Source organism: Acanthopagrus latus, chromosome 14 (assembly GCF_904848185.1).
Source record: "Acanthopagrus latus isolate v.2019 chromosome 14, fAcaLat1.1, whole genome shotgun sequence".
Taxonomy (NCBI): Eukaryota; Metazoa; Chordata; class Actinopteri; order Spariformes; family Sparidae; genus Acanthopagrus; species Acanthopagrus latus.
The window spans coordinates 18,190,540-18,204,152 of NC_051052.1; the positions used below are offsets into that span (position 1 = coordinate 18,190,540).

The following is a 13,613-nucleotide window of genomic DNA, read 5'->3' on the forward strand; positions in this document are numbered from 1 at the left end:
CGGCAGTTGGGATGGGGAAAAAAAAAAAGAAAAAACTTCCATCCAAGTTTCAAAACTTTAAATCTGTTTTACATAAACTCGAGCAACAGTTAACATTTAATGCTGCTGCAGCTTCTGCAGGAAAAACATTTAATACATCAGTTTTATTAAATGTGTTTATGCTGGTGTTTGTTTACTTTGACGCCCATTTCTGAAGAGAAACAAACAGCTTCTCATCAGTGTTTTTATGCGTTAATGAAGTAAACAGATGTGCTTTAAATTTCACGTACTTGTGGCACCAGTTTTACCTTAAATCAGGTTGTTGTAGAAGCTGTGAGATAATACAAAAGAAGCTCTGCGGAGTTTGGCATCGAGGGGTGTGTGGCTAAAGGCTTTCGGGGGCCAGCATGCGTTGAATTTGAAAAGATAAGATGGAAAATATCGTGCGTAAAATGGATCAGTTCTGTTCCAGTGGCTGTCCGATATTACAGAAGAAATTTAGCTGAGATGGAAAATGAGAAACCTGTGACTCCATTCCTTGAGGAGCCGCTGTGTTCTTAATTTGGAATGATACAAGGGGAAATATCGCGCGTAAAATGTGCGTAAAAGTGTGGTATCTTTTCCCTTGTTGTCCCTTTTTTACAACATTATAACTCCACCGGTCGCTGTCTGACCCCTCCTGTTAGCTGCTGACCACATGTTGAAAGCTGGAAACAAATATTCCCTCCACCCCCCCAAAAAAAAACAAGACATGAAAAGTAACTCAGTAGCAAATGATTTTATTCTTGGACTAGAGTGTAGAAAATATGGTTATAAGACTTCTTCTTTTTTTTCTGTTTATGTGAAGACAATATAGAGCTGGCAGTATAAAGAGACAATGCATGGCCATTGCGCTCTGTTTGGACAATAGCTGCATAAGTTTTGATCATTGTGAACTTCATGACATGATGCAAACAACATGGTTCTGCTATTAAATAAGACACATCGGTGCTAGAATCAAAGGTCGGAGTGTCAAACTCCGTCTGGAACAGAAGAGCCAGAGAGGAATAGACTACACGTCTACATAGGCAGGAGGTATAGAAGCAACTTCGCAATATATAAACAAAATATATACAAAAACGATGTGTACAAAACATCTATAAATCTCTTACATATAAAAATATCTTAATATATTTTTTAAAAAAGCGTTTTTGATATAGATTTTCATAGAATAAATCCAAGACTTGGAAGCATTTTCTGAATTAAAACGTCTGAGAGTTTTTTTTACCAAAAGGGTTGGTGTTCTTTCTGTGATTGGATTTAGCATAGTTGAAGAGCGACGTGTTAAATAATGTGTTTGTTTTTTTTAATGTGCTGCTGAAGGATTCACTTTAGGGTGTTTTTCTTTCTTTTTCTTTTTTTGTTTATGGGCACAGAAGCTCGGATTCCCACGCTGTCAGGACACCCGTCTTCATTTAATCCTTTGGCGCTGATCTCTGGCCTGGTTTTCCACAAGGTTTTTAGGACTTTCAGGCCGTTCTGTCTCTCTGTCAGGCAGTCTGGGAGGACCGGGCGTTAGAGGACGCAGGGACCAAAACGCTGAGACGTCTTGTGTGTGGAGGACATCCAGCCTCCTCCGGGACCATCCCAAGCGCGCTTCAACAGTAAATTCAGTCGATCCATGTTTCTGTGAGGGAGAAGAGGAAAGAGAAGGTTAAGCCACTGGTCAGACTGTTTATCATGACTGTTTGTGTGTAAAAGAGTCTGATAGTAGCTCATGAAGTCTGCTCTCACCTCATGGATGCTCAGAACCAGTTGGTGAAGTCTAGTAGCTCCTGCTCCTCCGGACTGAGAGGATCGTAGGAGCCCTCGTCGGATGAGTAGGAGGACACGGGTGAACCTGCCATGGAGTTCATGTCGGCGGAGTATCCTTGTGACATGGTGGGCGACAGGACGCCGGACTGAAACGCGGCGCTCACCGCGTCGTGCTCGTCCAGCAGCTGCTGCAGGGCGCGGATGTACTCCACCGCGGAGCGCAGCGTCTCCACTTTGCTCATCTTCTTGTTGGCGGCTCCGTTGGGGACGTGCTCCCGCAGCGTGGCGAAGCCGTTGTTGACCAGCTTCACCCGGTTCCTCTCCCTCTCGTTCCTCCGCGCCACGGCGTGCGGCTGCTGCTGCGGAAGACTGTAGCCGAAACCCGCGAAGTTGAGCCTCCGCTTGCAGCGCAGCAGCTCCGGGGAGGAGGAGCGCTGCCTCTTCGGCTGCTTGGACGCCGACTTCCCGCTGCTCTGGCTGCTGCCGCTCGGGCTCAGCTGGATGCTCTGCGCGGAGAAGAAGCAGGCGGGCGGCATCAGCTGCTGCTGGCTGGCGTTAATGTCCATCATGTCTGTGAGATCCGGTCCCAGTAAAAACTTATAAACAATCACAGCGTCTCGCGGCGGTGCGTCCCGCTCGTGCCGTTCACGTGTAGTGGGGCGGTCCGCTGGGCTTCTGCCTCGCGCGCTCCTCAAAGCTGCTCTGAGTCCTCGAGGACAGACTCCACTGCTTTTCAATACGTCTGGTCGGCGCTGAGGCCACGCCCTCCGGTCGCGTGGATTCACCTTGGGCTCCTGCCCCGGTGCCGGTGCGTTGCGCGCGCCGGACGCGTGCCGCTTGAAGCACTAAACAAACAGTCAGTGGAGAGTTTTTTTCTTTTTATCATCACGAGTGTCAGAGAGGTGAAGCGGCGGAGAGGAGAGGCGTGAAGCTGCAGCACTTTGAGTGGTTGTTCCAAAGAAAACACAGTTTGAGTTTGAGTTTATATTTTAAATTATTTTGAAGAACAAGCATCAAGATAATCACTCAAATGGAGGCACGTAGGGATCTTTCAACGAATAAACTCTAATATTTATCAGTTTCAGACTTGAGATCTTTAGAATTCAAGATTAAGTTTTTCCAAAGTGAAGTTTGGTGTCCGGACTTTCCCTCAGTACCGAGCTGACGCACACACACGTCAAACCCTCATTTCAACAGATAACATCGAAACAAACTCAGTCATTTCGGGCATTTTGAGTCTGGTTATGAAAAAGAAAAGAAAAGGGAAAGTTTGTAGTCGTGTGTTTTCTCAGATGCGTCTCCTTGATCCACTTTTTCTTTCCTCTGGACCAAACTGTGGTGCTGAAACTCAGCTCAGCCTCAGCTCGCGGCTCACCGTCCACATCTCGGAGCGCTGCATGTAAATCAGTCGCTCGCTGCCGTTTCAACTCGAACGCCGTCTAGTTTTATTGTTAACATTACAGACGCGTCTGAATGCCGCTCATTTGAGGCACCATTGTGCGACAGAGGCCGAATTTTCCACTTTGATTAGAGCAGATCATCGGCCGCGCACAGGCGGAACGGAGGGGCGCAAATCTGCGGAGGGGCCCTCAGAAGCGGCTTTGTGTGTGATTGGATACACCCGGTACGGTTACAGTAGCGTGGACGCGCCGAGTTCTGTCGATTATTGTCGCTTTGAGGAGAGAAGAATAATAAAACACGTCTTTCAGCGCGGAACAAAACCAGGACCGAACTGTAACACCCTCTCTAATTTTCTCTGTGTGCGCGCGCGTGCACGTGCAATAAAACAGTCCTGAAAAGAACAAGTTGCTCTGCAGAAAGTGCGTATTTTTTCAGTTTTTACGCGTGAATATCTTCTATTTGTCTGTTTTGTGTGTTTGTTTTCTGCATGTGCCACCAAGCAGAGAGGAACCAGAGTTAGGATTGTTTTACATTAGTTGTGTAATTTCTCGAGTTTTACGCACGCAGTGTGTGTGTGTGTGTGTTGTGTTGTGTGTGTGTGTGTGCGGGGCGTACAGGTTCAATAAAACAGGTTGGAACCAGAAGATCACTTTTCAATTTGTGCGTATTTTTTTCGGTTTTTACGCACAGAGTTCTTCTCTAGGCGTATTTTACTACAGATTAATTGGTGCATGCATGTGTGTGTGTGTGTGTGTGTGTGTTTATGGGGGAGCGAGAGAGATGGAGAAAGAGAGAGAGAGCTCGCGCGTGCGTGTGCAGTGCATATATGCGCAATAGAACACAGGGGAACCAGTTTAGGGTTGTTTTACAGTTTGTGCGTAATTTCCCGGATTTTACGCACGAAGCTTCCCCTTTATTCGCGTTTCTGTCTTTTGTGCAATGAATGATAGTCTGTGTGAGTGTTTGTGTGTGTGTTTGCGCGTGCATGTGTGACGCGTGCGTGGACAATTAAACAGGTTGGAACCAGAAGAAGAAAGTTTTTTTCAGATTGTGCGTATTCTTTCCGTTTTTTACGCACGAGGTTCTTCTCTATCGGTGTTGTACGGTGCGTGTACTCACACACTCACACAGTTTATTTCTGTATATCTGTGTGTTTGTGTGTGTGAGAGAGAGAGAGGGTGTGTGTGCATCTCCCCCCTCCTCATTCAGCGTTTCTTTATTTCTGTGCGCGTGCGTCCAGTGCACGCGCGCTCTGAAGAGGGGGATTGTAATAAATTGTGCAATTTTTCTGCGGTGGCAGTGGCATTCAAAATCAAGCTTGCATTGAAGAGCCCCCTCCCTCACCCACTACCACTACTTTCTTTTCTTTGCCCCCTCCCCCTCCCTCGTGCTCTCTCCCTTTTTCTGGCCCAGCAAGAGAGTTTAGAAAAGAAGCGTGGGTTCTATTCAGCCTCCCCCTGCACCCCTTCTCCATCGCCAGGCTTTCTGAAACCTATCCATGCCCTGTCAGTGTGCTTCCAGAGTCCAATTAGCGCTTTGTGAGGACTTTCTCCCTCTCTGCTGCTGCTGCTGCTGCTGCTGCTGCTCTTCCTCAGACTGGGAGGGCGCTCATTTTTCTTGAGGGGCTTTCCAGTCATAGCTGGGTGTAATAATTAATATGACATCTGGGCGCCTCTTTTAACCACTTTCTGTATTTATCTCTTGTCTTTTCTTTCGCTTGTGCGGAGACAATAAAACAAAAAACACCCATAAGCAGCCATATCATCCAAACCGTCTTTGTGTGTGATGTGAGGGATAATCTTCCAATTTGTTTGTCATTAAAAACAGATTTTCTGACCACGTTCTGTTTTCTTTCAGCAGGTGCACCAGTGGATGTTTAAAGACTAGATTTGAGCCTCCTAGAATCTTTTAAAGCAGCTTCTCTTTTGCAGAATGTGAAAAACTAACTTTTAAAAACTTTTCCTGAGTAAAATTAAAGAGTTATACTGAAAGTTACAATGAACTTTTTTTTATTATTATCTCCACACCATTTATACAGAAGGACATCATGCATGTTAACTGGCTGCAACTGTCTGATATAAACATGCGTAACAGAGAGGAAACGTAACAAAGTGAGGAGAAATATGACAAGAAATGTTAACACAAAACTTAGAAATGCACACACGTGGAGTAGATGTTAAAACTACCTCTTCTGTACTGGACCTCCGCCTCTGTGGTGTTTGTGTAAACGCCTCCTCCTTCGTCTCTGTGGGGTTTTCTGCCTGACAGGACATGTTGTGACTAAACACCGCCCTCTACAGGACAGCAAGGGACATGAACTGTGAGAGTTAACAAGAACCTTTCCCTCACACTATACAAAACTATAAAATACCAGACAGTAATGGAAATATGGTACTTATTGGTTTTAATGCACTGGTGCATTTTGTTAATGTAAATCTTCAAGGTTTTCTGTTGTACACGTTTTTTTTCTGTGCAATTTTTGCTAGGATGGTTGTGATAACATGTTTGTATGAGAAAAGTAAAATATAAGGAATAATGTTTTTTTTGATCTAGTAGGAACAACAAAGGGAGAGGAATGTTCGTTTTCTTTTCCTTAATGTTTAAATTTGTAAATTTATTGTTTTTGTTGGATGAAACTGTTAAAGAATATTGAGATTTATCAATCATCAAATATTAGATCTTCTCCAGTAATTATTTACATGTGCAGTAGTGGCTTTATTCTATTTAAACAGGGATCTGAATGTTGCTGTTATTCATCAAAGGCACCAAAGAAGAGGTAGGAATTAAAATAAATGTATTTAATTGTGTTGTAATGCAGTAAACCACCGTTAGATATCACTATTTCCTCCCTTAAATTATAAAACAACAGCCAATCCACATTTAATTAAATCTCGGATGTTTAATAGCGTGTTTAGATATATATCAAAGTCATATACTTTCATAGGGATGTGTTTAATGTCATATTTGATTACCACAATCCTAAAAATAAGCGTTTTAATGTTTTGCGATTTTGACATTTTTGTCTGTGTTGATCATCCGTACATTTTGTGGTCACGTGCATTTGTTTACCAGGAAGTATCGCGCTCGTGCTTCCTAGCTGCCCCCCAAGCTAACTATTTCACCTTTAAACGCAAATTTACCCTTTCAAATAAATTAACAAACAGGCATTTTTAGGAGCAGCTCATTAAGAAACGGGCGCTTTAATATCGAGCGATGTCGAAGAGGCTAACGTTGATGTAGCGCCTTAGCTTCTGAGAGCTAACGTCAGCTAAGCTAGCTGTCTGCTTTAACGGTTACAACTGACGGCTAACGTTCGCTGCGATGCGCTCGTTAAACTACGTTCAGCGAGTCAGTTTGGACTTTGCAGGGACTCTGTTTCCTCATGCGATCTGTCTGGGAGATGCAGACAACGACTCGGTAAAGAAAAGCTTTGCTAACTTTTTTTTAAAAATTTATTTGTTTTAGTTTTATCTGCTCACAGCTGCGCAGTGTTACACCCGGAGCTGAACAAAACGTCTCCTGAACCAACAAACCTGGAAAAGATGCAGATTCAGTGTAGATTTAAAGGGCTTAAAAGTCAGAATTATAATGTTTACAATGTTAATAAGTTAGCCCAGCACATTGATTAGCTAGGCTGATATATCATCAGACATTAGTTAATTACACATATATCCGTAATACTGAATGTTTTAGCTGATCCATGACAACAAAGTTATGTCATCCATCGTTTGTCCACCAGAGAGCACCAACATGTCCTTCACACTTTGTATCTTGGATTTGTTAATCTATCAGAAATCTCAGAATTTCCTTATAAATCTGTTTGTTTTAGATTATTAGATTATAATCTAAATAATAATGATAACACCATAATATAATAATGTTGAAAAGTCCTCGCTGTACTCTGTGCATGCAGCCTTTTGCTTGATTTTTGCAACCGGAAGATATATTAGTCACAGTGTTTCAGTAGTATAGGTTGTAAAACTCACCACATTTGTTCCATATTATATAAAAGTTCATGTGCTGTCCATCTCCATTTAACTGCAGTTGAACGAGCTGGTTGTCGGGGACACCAGCGGAAAGCTGCACGTGTACAAAAATGACGACTCCAAACCCTGGATCACAAGAACCTGTGTGGGCATGGTCAGTACAGAAACCTGAAAACACTCATGATTTCACAGCGAGATGGTTTCGTCTTACTCACCTCATGATTTGTTGTTTCCCCAGCTGACCTGTGTCGCAGTCGGAGACGTCTGCAACAAAGGAAGGGTGAGTTACGAAATGATAAATGATCTGCAACAGTGAATCAGGAGTATTCTGGTGGTAGAGTGTGTATATTTTTTTGTTCCGTTTGACAGAACTTTGTGGTCGCTGTCGGAGCCGAGGGCTGGTTTCACCTCTTCGACCTGACAGCTGCCACGGCGAGTAAATCAGATTCATCCAGCCAGCATGAACTCACATCCTCTGAAGACCAAAAGCCTCTTTTCACCCAACACATTCCTGCCAACACAAAAGTCATCCTGATCAGTGATATCGGTGAATCCTCGCTCTGCTCTCTCACTACTAGACATCCAACTTGTGTATTGATCCTGTGAATTTGACCGCATGGTGTGCTTGTCTGTTCTGTAGACGGTGATGGGCGCTGTGAGCTGGTGGTGGGCTACACGGACCGAGTGGTGCGAGCTTTTCGCTGGGAGGAGCCGTCAGATGGTTCAGATGTGGGGACTGGACAGCTGGTGCTGCTGAAGAAATGGCTGCTGGAGGGGCAGGTAGACCTCAGACGAGCTATTTGGAACCCCCCTCACAGTGTTTATTGTGTCATTTTAGCAAACTGAAAGTTTAACACCAGAAATTTTGTTTAAAACATTAAATAAATGAACCGAGACCTTCCCTAATTCGCAGACAATTATGGGGGGAGCAGAAATGTTTCATATCTTAAAACACTTCTCAAACAGATTAACTGATTATCTGAGATGTAAACTCATCATCTTATTATTCTAAACTCTGAATGTTCAATAATAATTTCTGTGTTGCAGGTGGACAGTTTGTCAGTGAACCCGGGTCCAGAGGGTTTACCTGAGCTCATGGTGTCCCAGCCGGGCTGCGGCTACGCCATCCTGCTGTGTTCCTGGACACAACATGACTCCAGCGGCTCTGGAGAAGAAGCCCCTGCTACACCCGGGAGGTAGACAAGCTATCACTGCTATAAAGTAAAATTACAGATGTTCAAGTATAAGAAACTCTGATTGCTTACATGTTTTATTCTGCTCACAGTGACGGACCCTCCAGAGATGTAATTCTGCATCTGACCACCGGGCGGATACACAACAAGAATGTGTCCACTCATCTTATTGGCAGCATCAGCAAAGGTACCAGAGAAAACCGCAGTCTGTTCTTTTGTCATTAACTATAACAACACGTCATATACTGTAAGAAACTCAGAAATTACATTGTGTGTTTCTCAACAGGGTCAAAAGAGGAATCTTCTAAATGTGGCCTGTTTGCTCTCTGCACTTTAGATGGTGAGTCCTGAGCGGTTTTGATGTGATGTTTGAGGCTTTGATTGTCTGAAAATTGTTGGTTCAGGTTCCTGAAAAGTGCTTTAATATTGCTGTCTAAAAGTTGTACGCTCTCTGTATTATTATATATTATTTTCCCAAAGTGGATCCCTGTAGTTCTGGTTATGCAGATCATCAAAACCATCCAATCACTGAGTTTCTTGTTAATCTGTAAAGCCAGTGTGAACAAACTAAATGCCACCTAATCAGCTGACACAATGTATTTACATGGCAGGTATAAAGTGCCATATGTCGGCTGTATATGCAGCAGCAGTACGAACCCTTCAGCGTGTGTCGGTGGCTGTCGGCCAGTATTGACACTCCTCCTGGCAGACGGCTCTCAGAGCAGCTGGAGAGTCCATCAATATTTAAAGAAGAGAGGATCTTCAGGGATTATCGTCACTGAAGCCTTCCGGCTGCCAACATTTTACTCTCACAATCTCCCTCCTGTCGACACCCCGATGCGCTAACACAGGGAACAGAAATTAAAAGACCATTAGAGGCTTTTGAATTATATCCAGGAAACTATTACTGGCTGTATTTCACTTTCTGTTTGTCGAGGATATCACTGTGTGACGAAGATTCCGGAGCAGCGTCGGTTTTCTAACCTTCTTGGCAACAAGACGATGAGAAAATACATCCTTGAGTATTTCTTGTGATTTGTTGGTGTATTCTTTATTTCTAATAACAGTAGCATATTAAAAACAAACAGAACTGAGCTTTGATATTTGACTTTAATCTCTTTTTGCCTCTAAATGTTCCTTCAGGTACCCTGAAGTTGATGGACAGTTCAGAGCAGCTGCTCTGGTCCGTCCAGGTGGATCATCAGCTGTTTGCTCTGCAGAAGCTCGACGTTACTGTGAGTTTGTGTTTTATTGATTATCATTAATTGATATCATCTTTTTTTCTTTATGTTTATGTTACTGGATGTCTCAGTAGCTAATTATTTCATTAAAGCACTAATCTCCTTTAATGTTCTATGTCTAGAAATGTAATATTTTACAAATTAGGATGATGAATAAATAGATGAAGATGAACTAAATGTCACATGAAGAGAGAAAAACTGAAGTCATGATTTGCAGTCGGGCTTTTTAAATCTGGATTTTGGTGCTACAGCTCAACATTCTTTTGTGGAGGATCCTCTTTTTGTGCTTTTTCTTTAAACGCTGTCAGATTTGTGTTGTAACTAAGTGTTTCCTTTCTACTTCAGTCGAAAAAAGCCACTTCAGAGTGAAGTGGTCAGTTTTCACAAGTGTTACTGTGTTTGAATGTGGCTTTGTCGGGTTATTATCACCAGTATCGGCACCGTCAGGCTGTGTTTCACTGTATTTTTATTGACATAAAAAAAATACCAAAAAATCAAAATGTTTTAATTATTTCAACAAATAAACTATGCAAAGCATTTTTTAAATAGTCAGCTTTTATCTTTGCTGTCTTATCAGTTTGAAAGCTCGGTCTGTTGGTAGAGATCGTAGAGAGTGATGGCGAGGATGTGTGTTTGCTCGCAGGGTGACGGCAGAGAGGAAGTGGTCGCGTGTGCCTGGGATGGTCAAACCTACATCATCGACCATAATCGGACGGTAGTACGGTTCCAGTTTGACGAGAACGTCAACGCCTTCTGTGCTGGTGAGGGACGTCGTACTTCACATCGTTTTATCGTGGCCCGACTGTAAATTCTCCTGAGGGTCTATAAGTCTCTGCAGTCCAGCTTCCTTGGATGGTCGAGTGAATACGTCTGGCACTCTTAAACATCTCATGTCACCAGTAGGTGGCAACGTTGAGCTTCATGTTCCTCCCAGTCTTTATCCTCCCTCTCCACCTCTTCAGTTTGTCCTCGCACATCTTTATGCAGTGTTTGATCGAGCCACAGTGAATCTGAGGGAGCTAATATGCCATGTACAGCTGTTAGTGGATTAGAGAAAGAGACAAGAGACTTCGTTTGATCCGCCTGTTTCCACAGCTGATTGTTTCTTTGCACCTACCGAGTTCCTCCCCTCTGCCAGCTCTCTGTGATCATTTAGGCAGATTAGTTTGGTTTCTGTGTCTGTGTGGATGTTGGCTCTGATTCAGGGGGAAATGATTATGAGCCGGGCCGCGGAGGACTGCTGATGTGTTCATCTGTATTCACATGACACACTGAACCACAGCATGATGAGTAAAAGCTTCCTGTTACATGCGCGGATGTTGTTGATGTTTCTTGTGTCTTGGCAGGTCAGTACACATGTAAGGAGGGGAAGAACAGCCCCTGTCTGGTTTACGTGAGCTTCAGTCACAAAATCTATGTCTACTGGAAGGTGGAGCTGGAGCACATGGAGTCCACGAACCTGTTGAGGGTCCTGGAGGAGAAACCAGAGTTTAAGAGCCGCCTGAGGGAGCTGGGAGTCGGTAAGTACACCAACAAGAGAGAGCATCCTGCATCAGATGCACACCGACGCCTCGTCTGTTTGTGGTTGTAACTGTTGTAAAATTCAAGACACTGACCAGAATACTAATGAGGAGGGACGACAAAACGATCTCCACATGACAGATTTTTACATGCGTCATATCATTCAGTGTATTTACTTTATTTAAGGTTTTTATACCAAACATTATGTGAAGTGGAACTGATAAGTGACCATATTTGGACAAGAGGGTGGAGCTAGAGAGGATTACCTGATTGGATCTGACTTAGAACCCCAAGAACAAACCAAATGAACATCATGCTGTGTTGAAGAAGACTTGAATCTAGATATTAAGACTGTAAACTCATCAGGAAACTGTTTACTAAGGTAATAAATCAGGTGAGAAGTAGGGTCGTGTCCTCATAGGCTTACAAACAGTACAACCGGTGATGTCACCCCCTGTTGGCCATTAAAGATAGTGCATGTTAGAGGCACTTCTGCATTGGCTTCACTTTTCCTCCCATTAACATTATACCTGCTGAACGTCAACATTTTAGCTTTGTCATCGTGAGCTTGTGAACATTTAGCTCGAAGCACAGTTGTCCCTATAATTAGAACTTACAGAACTGCTAGCATGGTTGTACGCTTTTAGTCTTGTCTCGTCTAATTTTATCTGATTCACAGTCACAGAAAAGCGCTGCTCTGTTGACACATTGTTATCAGTTATATTTATAGTCCCGGATTGTTTTGAGTCCTCTAACTGCTGAATATGTTCTGTTTTTGTCTGCTGATTTCTCACTCTCATGGAGACATATTAATGAATGTAACTCTGTTATGTCTGGCAAACAAAAGACCCAAACACAGGACACCTCAGAAGGCAGGGTGAGAAACAAAAACCTTTAATAACCGAGCTGAATCCACAAAAATGAAGACAGGAAACATAGAGGAGAATCCAACAGTGCAAAAACTAAACAAACCAGTATAGACGCGAGAGATTAGAGGAAAACAGGCAGAAAAGAAGCAACTCAGAAATGAGGAACAGACGTGAAAAGACAGAGAGAAAAACACAGACTTTAATACACTATGACTATTTAACTAGTTAAATCACTGGTACGAACGAGACCTACAGCAAAATGATCTACGCACACGTACAGGAAAAGGCTCCGGAGGAAATTCAAACCGGCAAATGTTTTCATTTCTGTGTCCAAACGTATATAAATCTGTAGCCTGTCAGTCAACTGGTCTGCAGAGTATTTTTAGAGGAGGCTGTAATCCCCCAGCACTCAGACCACAGGAGCTGAGGATTCTGCTCTCTGACTCCGTCTCTTTATCTCTCTCCCCTCCTCGCTCTGTGGAAAATTGTGTTTCTGCCGTCCAGACTCTCTCCAAACACAGTCCTCCCGACAAACACGAGGTTTAACCGAGCCAGTAACGTGGTTAATCATTACGAACAGGCACAATGGTTATTTATTTCCTGATCACTTCCTTTGTTAGAAACATCAATCTCGCCTCTGTCCTTGTGCCTTTTCAGCCTTCAAAAAAGAAAAAAAAAAACGTTTGTTAAGGGAGAGGATGAGTCTGATTGAATTATAAAGAGGTCCGTGCTTTTCGGTCTGCATGGATGACCAGCAAGTCAGCCGTCAGAAAAACACGGTGAAATGAGTGGAAACTTATTTAGCGATGAAGATTGAGAACGAACGCGCGATTGTGACTGAAAACGCAGGTTCCAGCTGATTCTCCTGAAGCCGGCTCGTGGTGGTGTTAGCGCAGCTTCCTCTCGCCTCTGTTAATAATTCAACCTCTGGGCCTGTTGTCTTTCTTTTTTCACGGCCTTGTTGTTACCTAACCCAGTGTCGAAAACATGTCTGATGTGGCAGCCTGGGGACGAGGAAAGAGAGAGGAGGAGAGGGTGGAAAAAAAAAAAAAAAGAAAGTGTGAAAATGTGTTGAGTGTGGAGGAAGTGATGATTGGCTTCGTGTTCGTCCACACATGTCAGATCTCTGCTATCGAAGCCATCATGTGCAGAATCACCTAAACATACAACCCTTAAATATGCATGACATCAAACGCTGCAAGTAAGAAAATGAAAGCCGTGTCCGACGCCTCGCTCGGCAGCGGCTCCCAGTCTCTTCCCTGCTGTTCATTCGCCTCAATAACAGGCCCGTTCAGTCGGCCTGTCGGTCCTCCACCAGAACTCTGCGAAGGTTTCTAAATATTGACAGTTCCTCCTGCGTGGCCGTCGGTTTCAGTTTAATCTTCAGCTAGTAGCGATTGGGAGAGTGCTGCAGGAGAGAGGTGTAATGTTGAGCAGTGCAAGGTAAGGAATCATTTATCACACTGGAAGAAGTATTTCCAATCATTACTGGAGGGAAAGTATTAATGTCAGTGGGTTTTTTGTGTGTATTTATAGGAGATATTGGGGTTATTTTGCACACATGTAAGCAGGGCAACAGTTGGAGGTGGAGGTAATCTTACTTACAGGTGGTTTAATCTAGAGGGATGT

General features: G+C 43.5%; 3 protein-coding genes and 1 long non-coding RNA gene across 10 annotated transcripts in view; 3 read left to right on the forward strand and 1 right to left on the reverse strand.

Moving 5' to 3' along the window:
- The window catches only part of LOC119032177 (mucin-5AC), a 65,748-nt gene extending 64,223 nt beyond the window's left edge, over nt 1-1,525 (forward strand). The window contains exon 17 of one of the 2 annotated variants that reach the window (XM_037121080.1): nt 1,395-1,525. Coding sequence is in view for 1 of the 2 variants with exons in the window: in XM_037121084.1 (XP_036976979.1) it covers nt 1,395-1,451 (57 nt within the window). In the remaining variant the exon portion in view is untranslated. The remainder of the gene's footprint in view (nt 1-1,394) is intronic. The other variant, XM_037121084.1, reaches the window with a different exon arrangement.
- Nucleotides 1-13,613, forward strand: part of LOC119032215 — a 1,052,400-nt gene that overhangs the window by 410,889 nt on the left and 627,898 nt on the right. The gene's annotated exons all lie outside the window — the stretch shown is intronic.
- ascl1a (achaete-scute family bHLH transcription factor 1a) lies at nt 743-3,822 on the reverse strand. Its single transcript, XM_037121140.1, has 2 exons — nt 1,753-3,822; nt 743-1,645 (listed from the first exon to the last, which is right to left on the reverse strand). The coding sequence occupies exon 1, from the start codon at nt 2,340-2,342 to the stop codon at nt 1,764-1,766; it is 579 nt and encodes a 192-aa protein (XP_036977035.1). The 5' UTR covers nt 2,343-3,822; the 3' UTR covers nt 743-1,645; nt 1,753-1,763.
- itfg2 (integrin alpha FG-GAP repeat containing 2) overlaps nt 6,262-13,613 on the forward strand; it is a 46,662-nt gene continuing 39,310 nt past the window's right edge. For 2 of the 3 annotated variants that reach the window (XM_037121113.1, XM_037121112.1), the window contains exons 1-11: nt 6,263-6,591; nt 7,219-7,314; nt 7,399-7,440; nt 7,530-7,707; nt 7,801-7,940; nt 8,208-8,356; nt 8,446-8,540; nt 8,640-8,693; nt 9,497-9,588; nt 10,238-10,355; nt 10,941-11,114. In XM_037121113.1, coding sequence (XP_036977008.1) covers nt 6,496-6,591; nt 7,219-7,314; nt 7,399-7,440; nt 7,530-7,707; nt 7,801-7,940; nt 8,208-8,356; nt 8,446-8,540; nt 8,640-8,693; nt 9,497-9,588; nt 10,238-10,355; nt 10,941-11,114 — 1,234 coding nt within the window. In that variant the 5' untranslated portion in view covers nt 6,263-6,495. Of the gene's footprint in view, nt 6,592-7,218; nt 7,315-7,398; nt 7,441-7,529; nt 7,708-7,800; nt 7,941-8,207; nt 8,357-8,445; nt 8,541-8,639; nt 8,694-9,496; nt 9,589-10,237; nt 10,356-10,940; nt 11,115-13,613 lie in introns of all 3 variants that reach the window. The other variant, XM_037121115.1, reaches the window with a different exon arrangement.

Excerpts from the sequence above, each read along its gene's own strand:
- ascl1a (XM_037121140.1), bottom strand. The coding sequence starts at position 2,342 with ATGATGGACATTAACGCCAGCCAGCAGCAGCTGATGCCGCCCGCCTGC.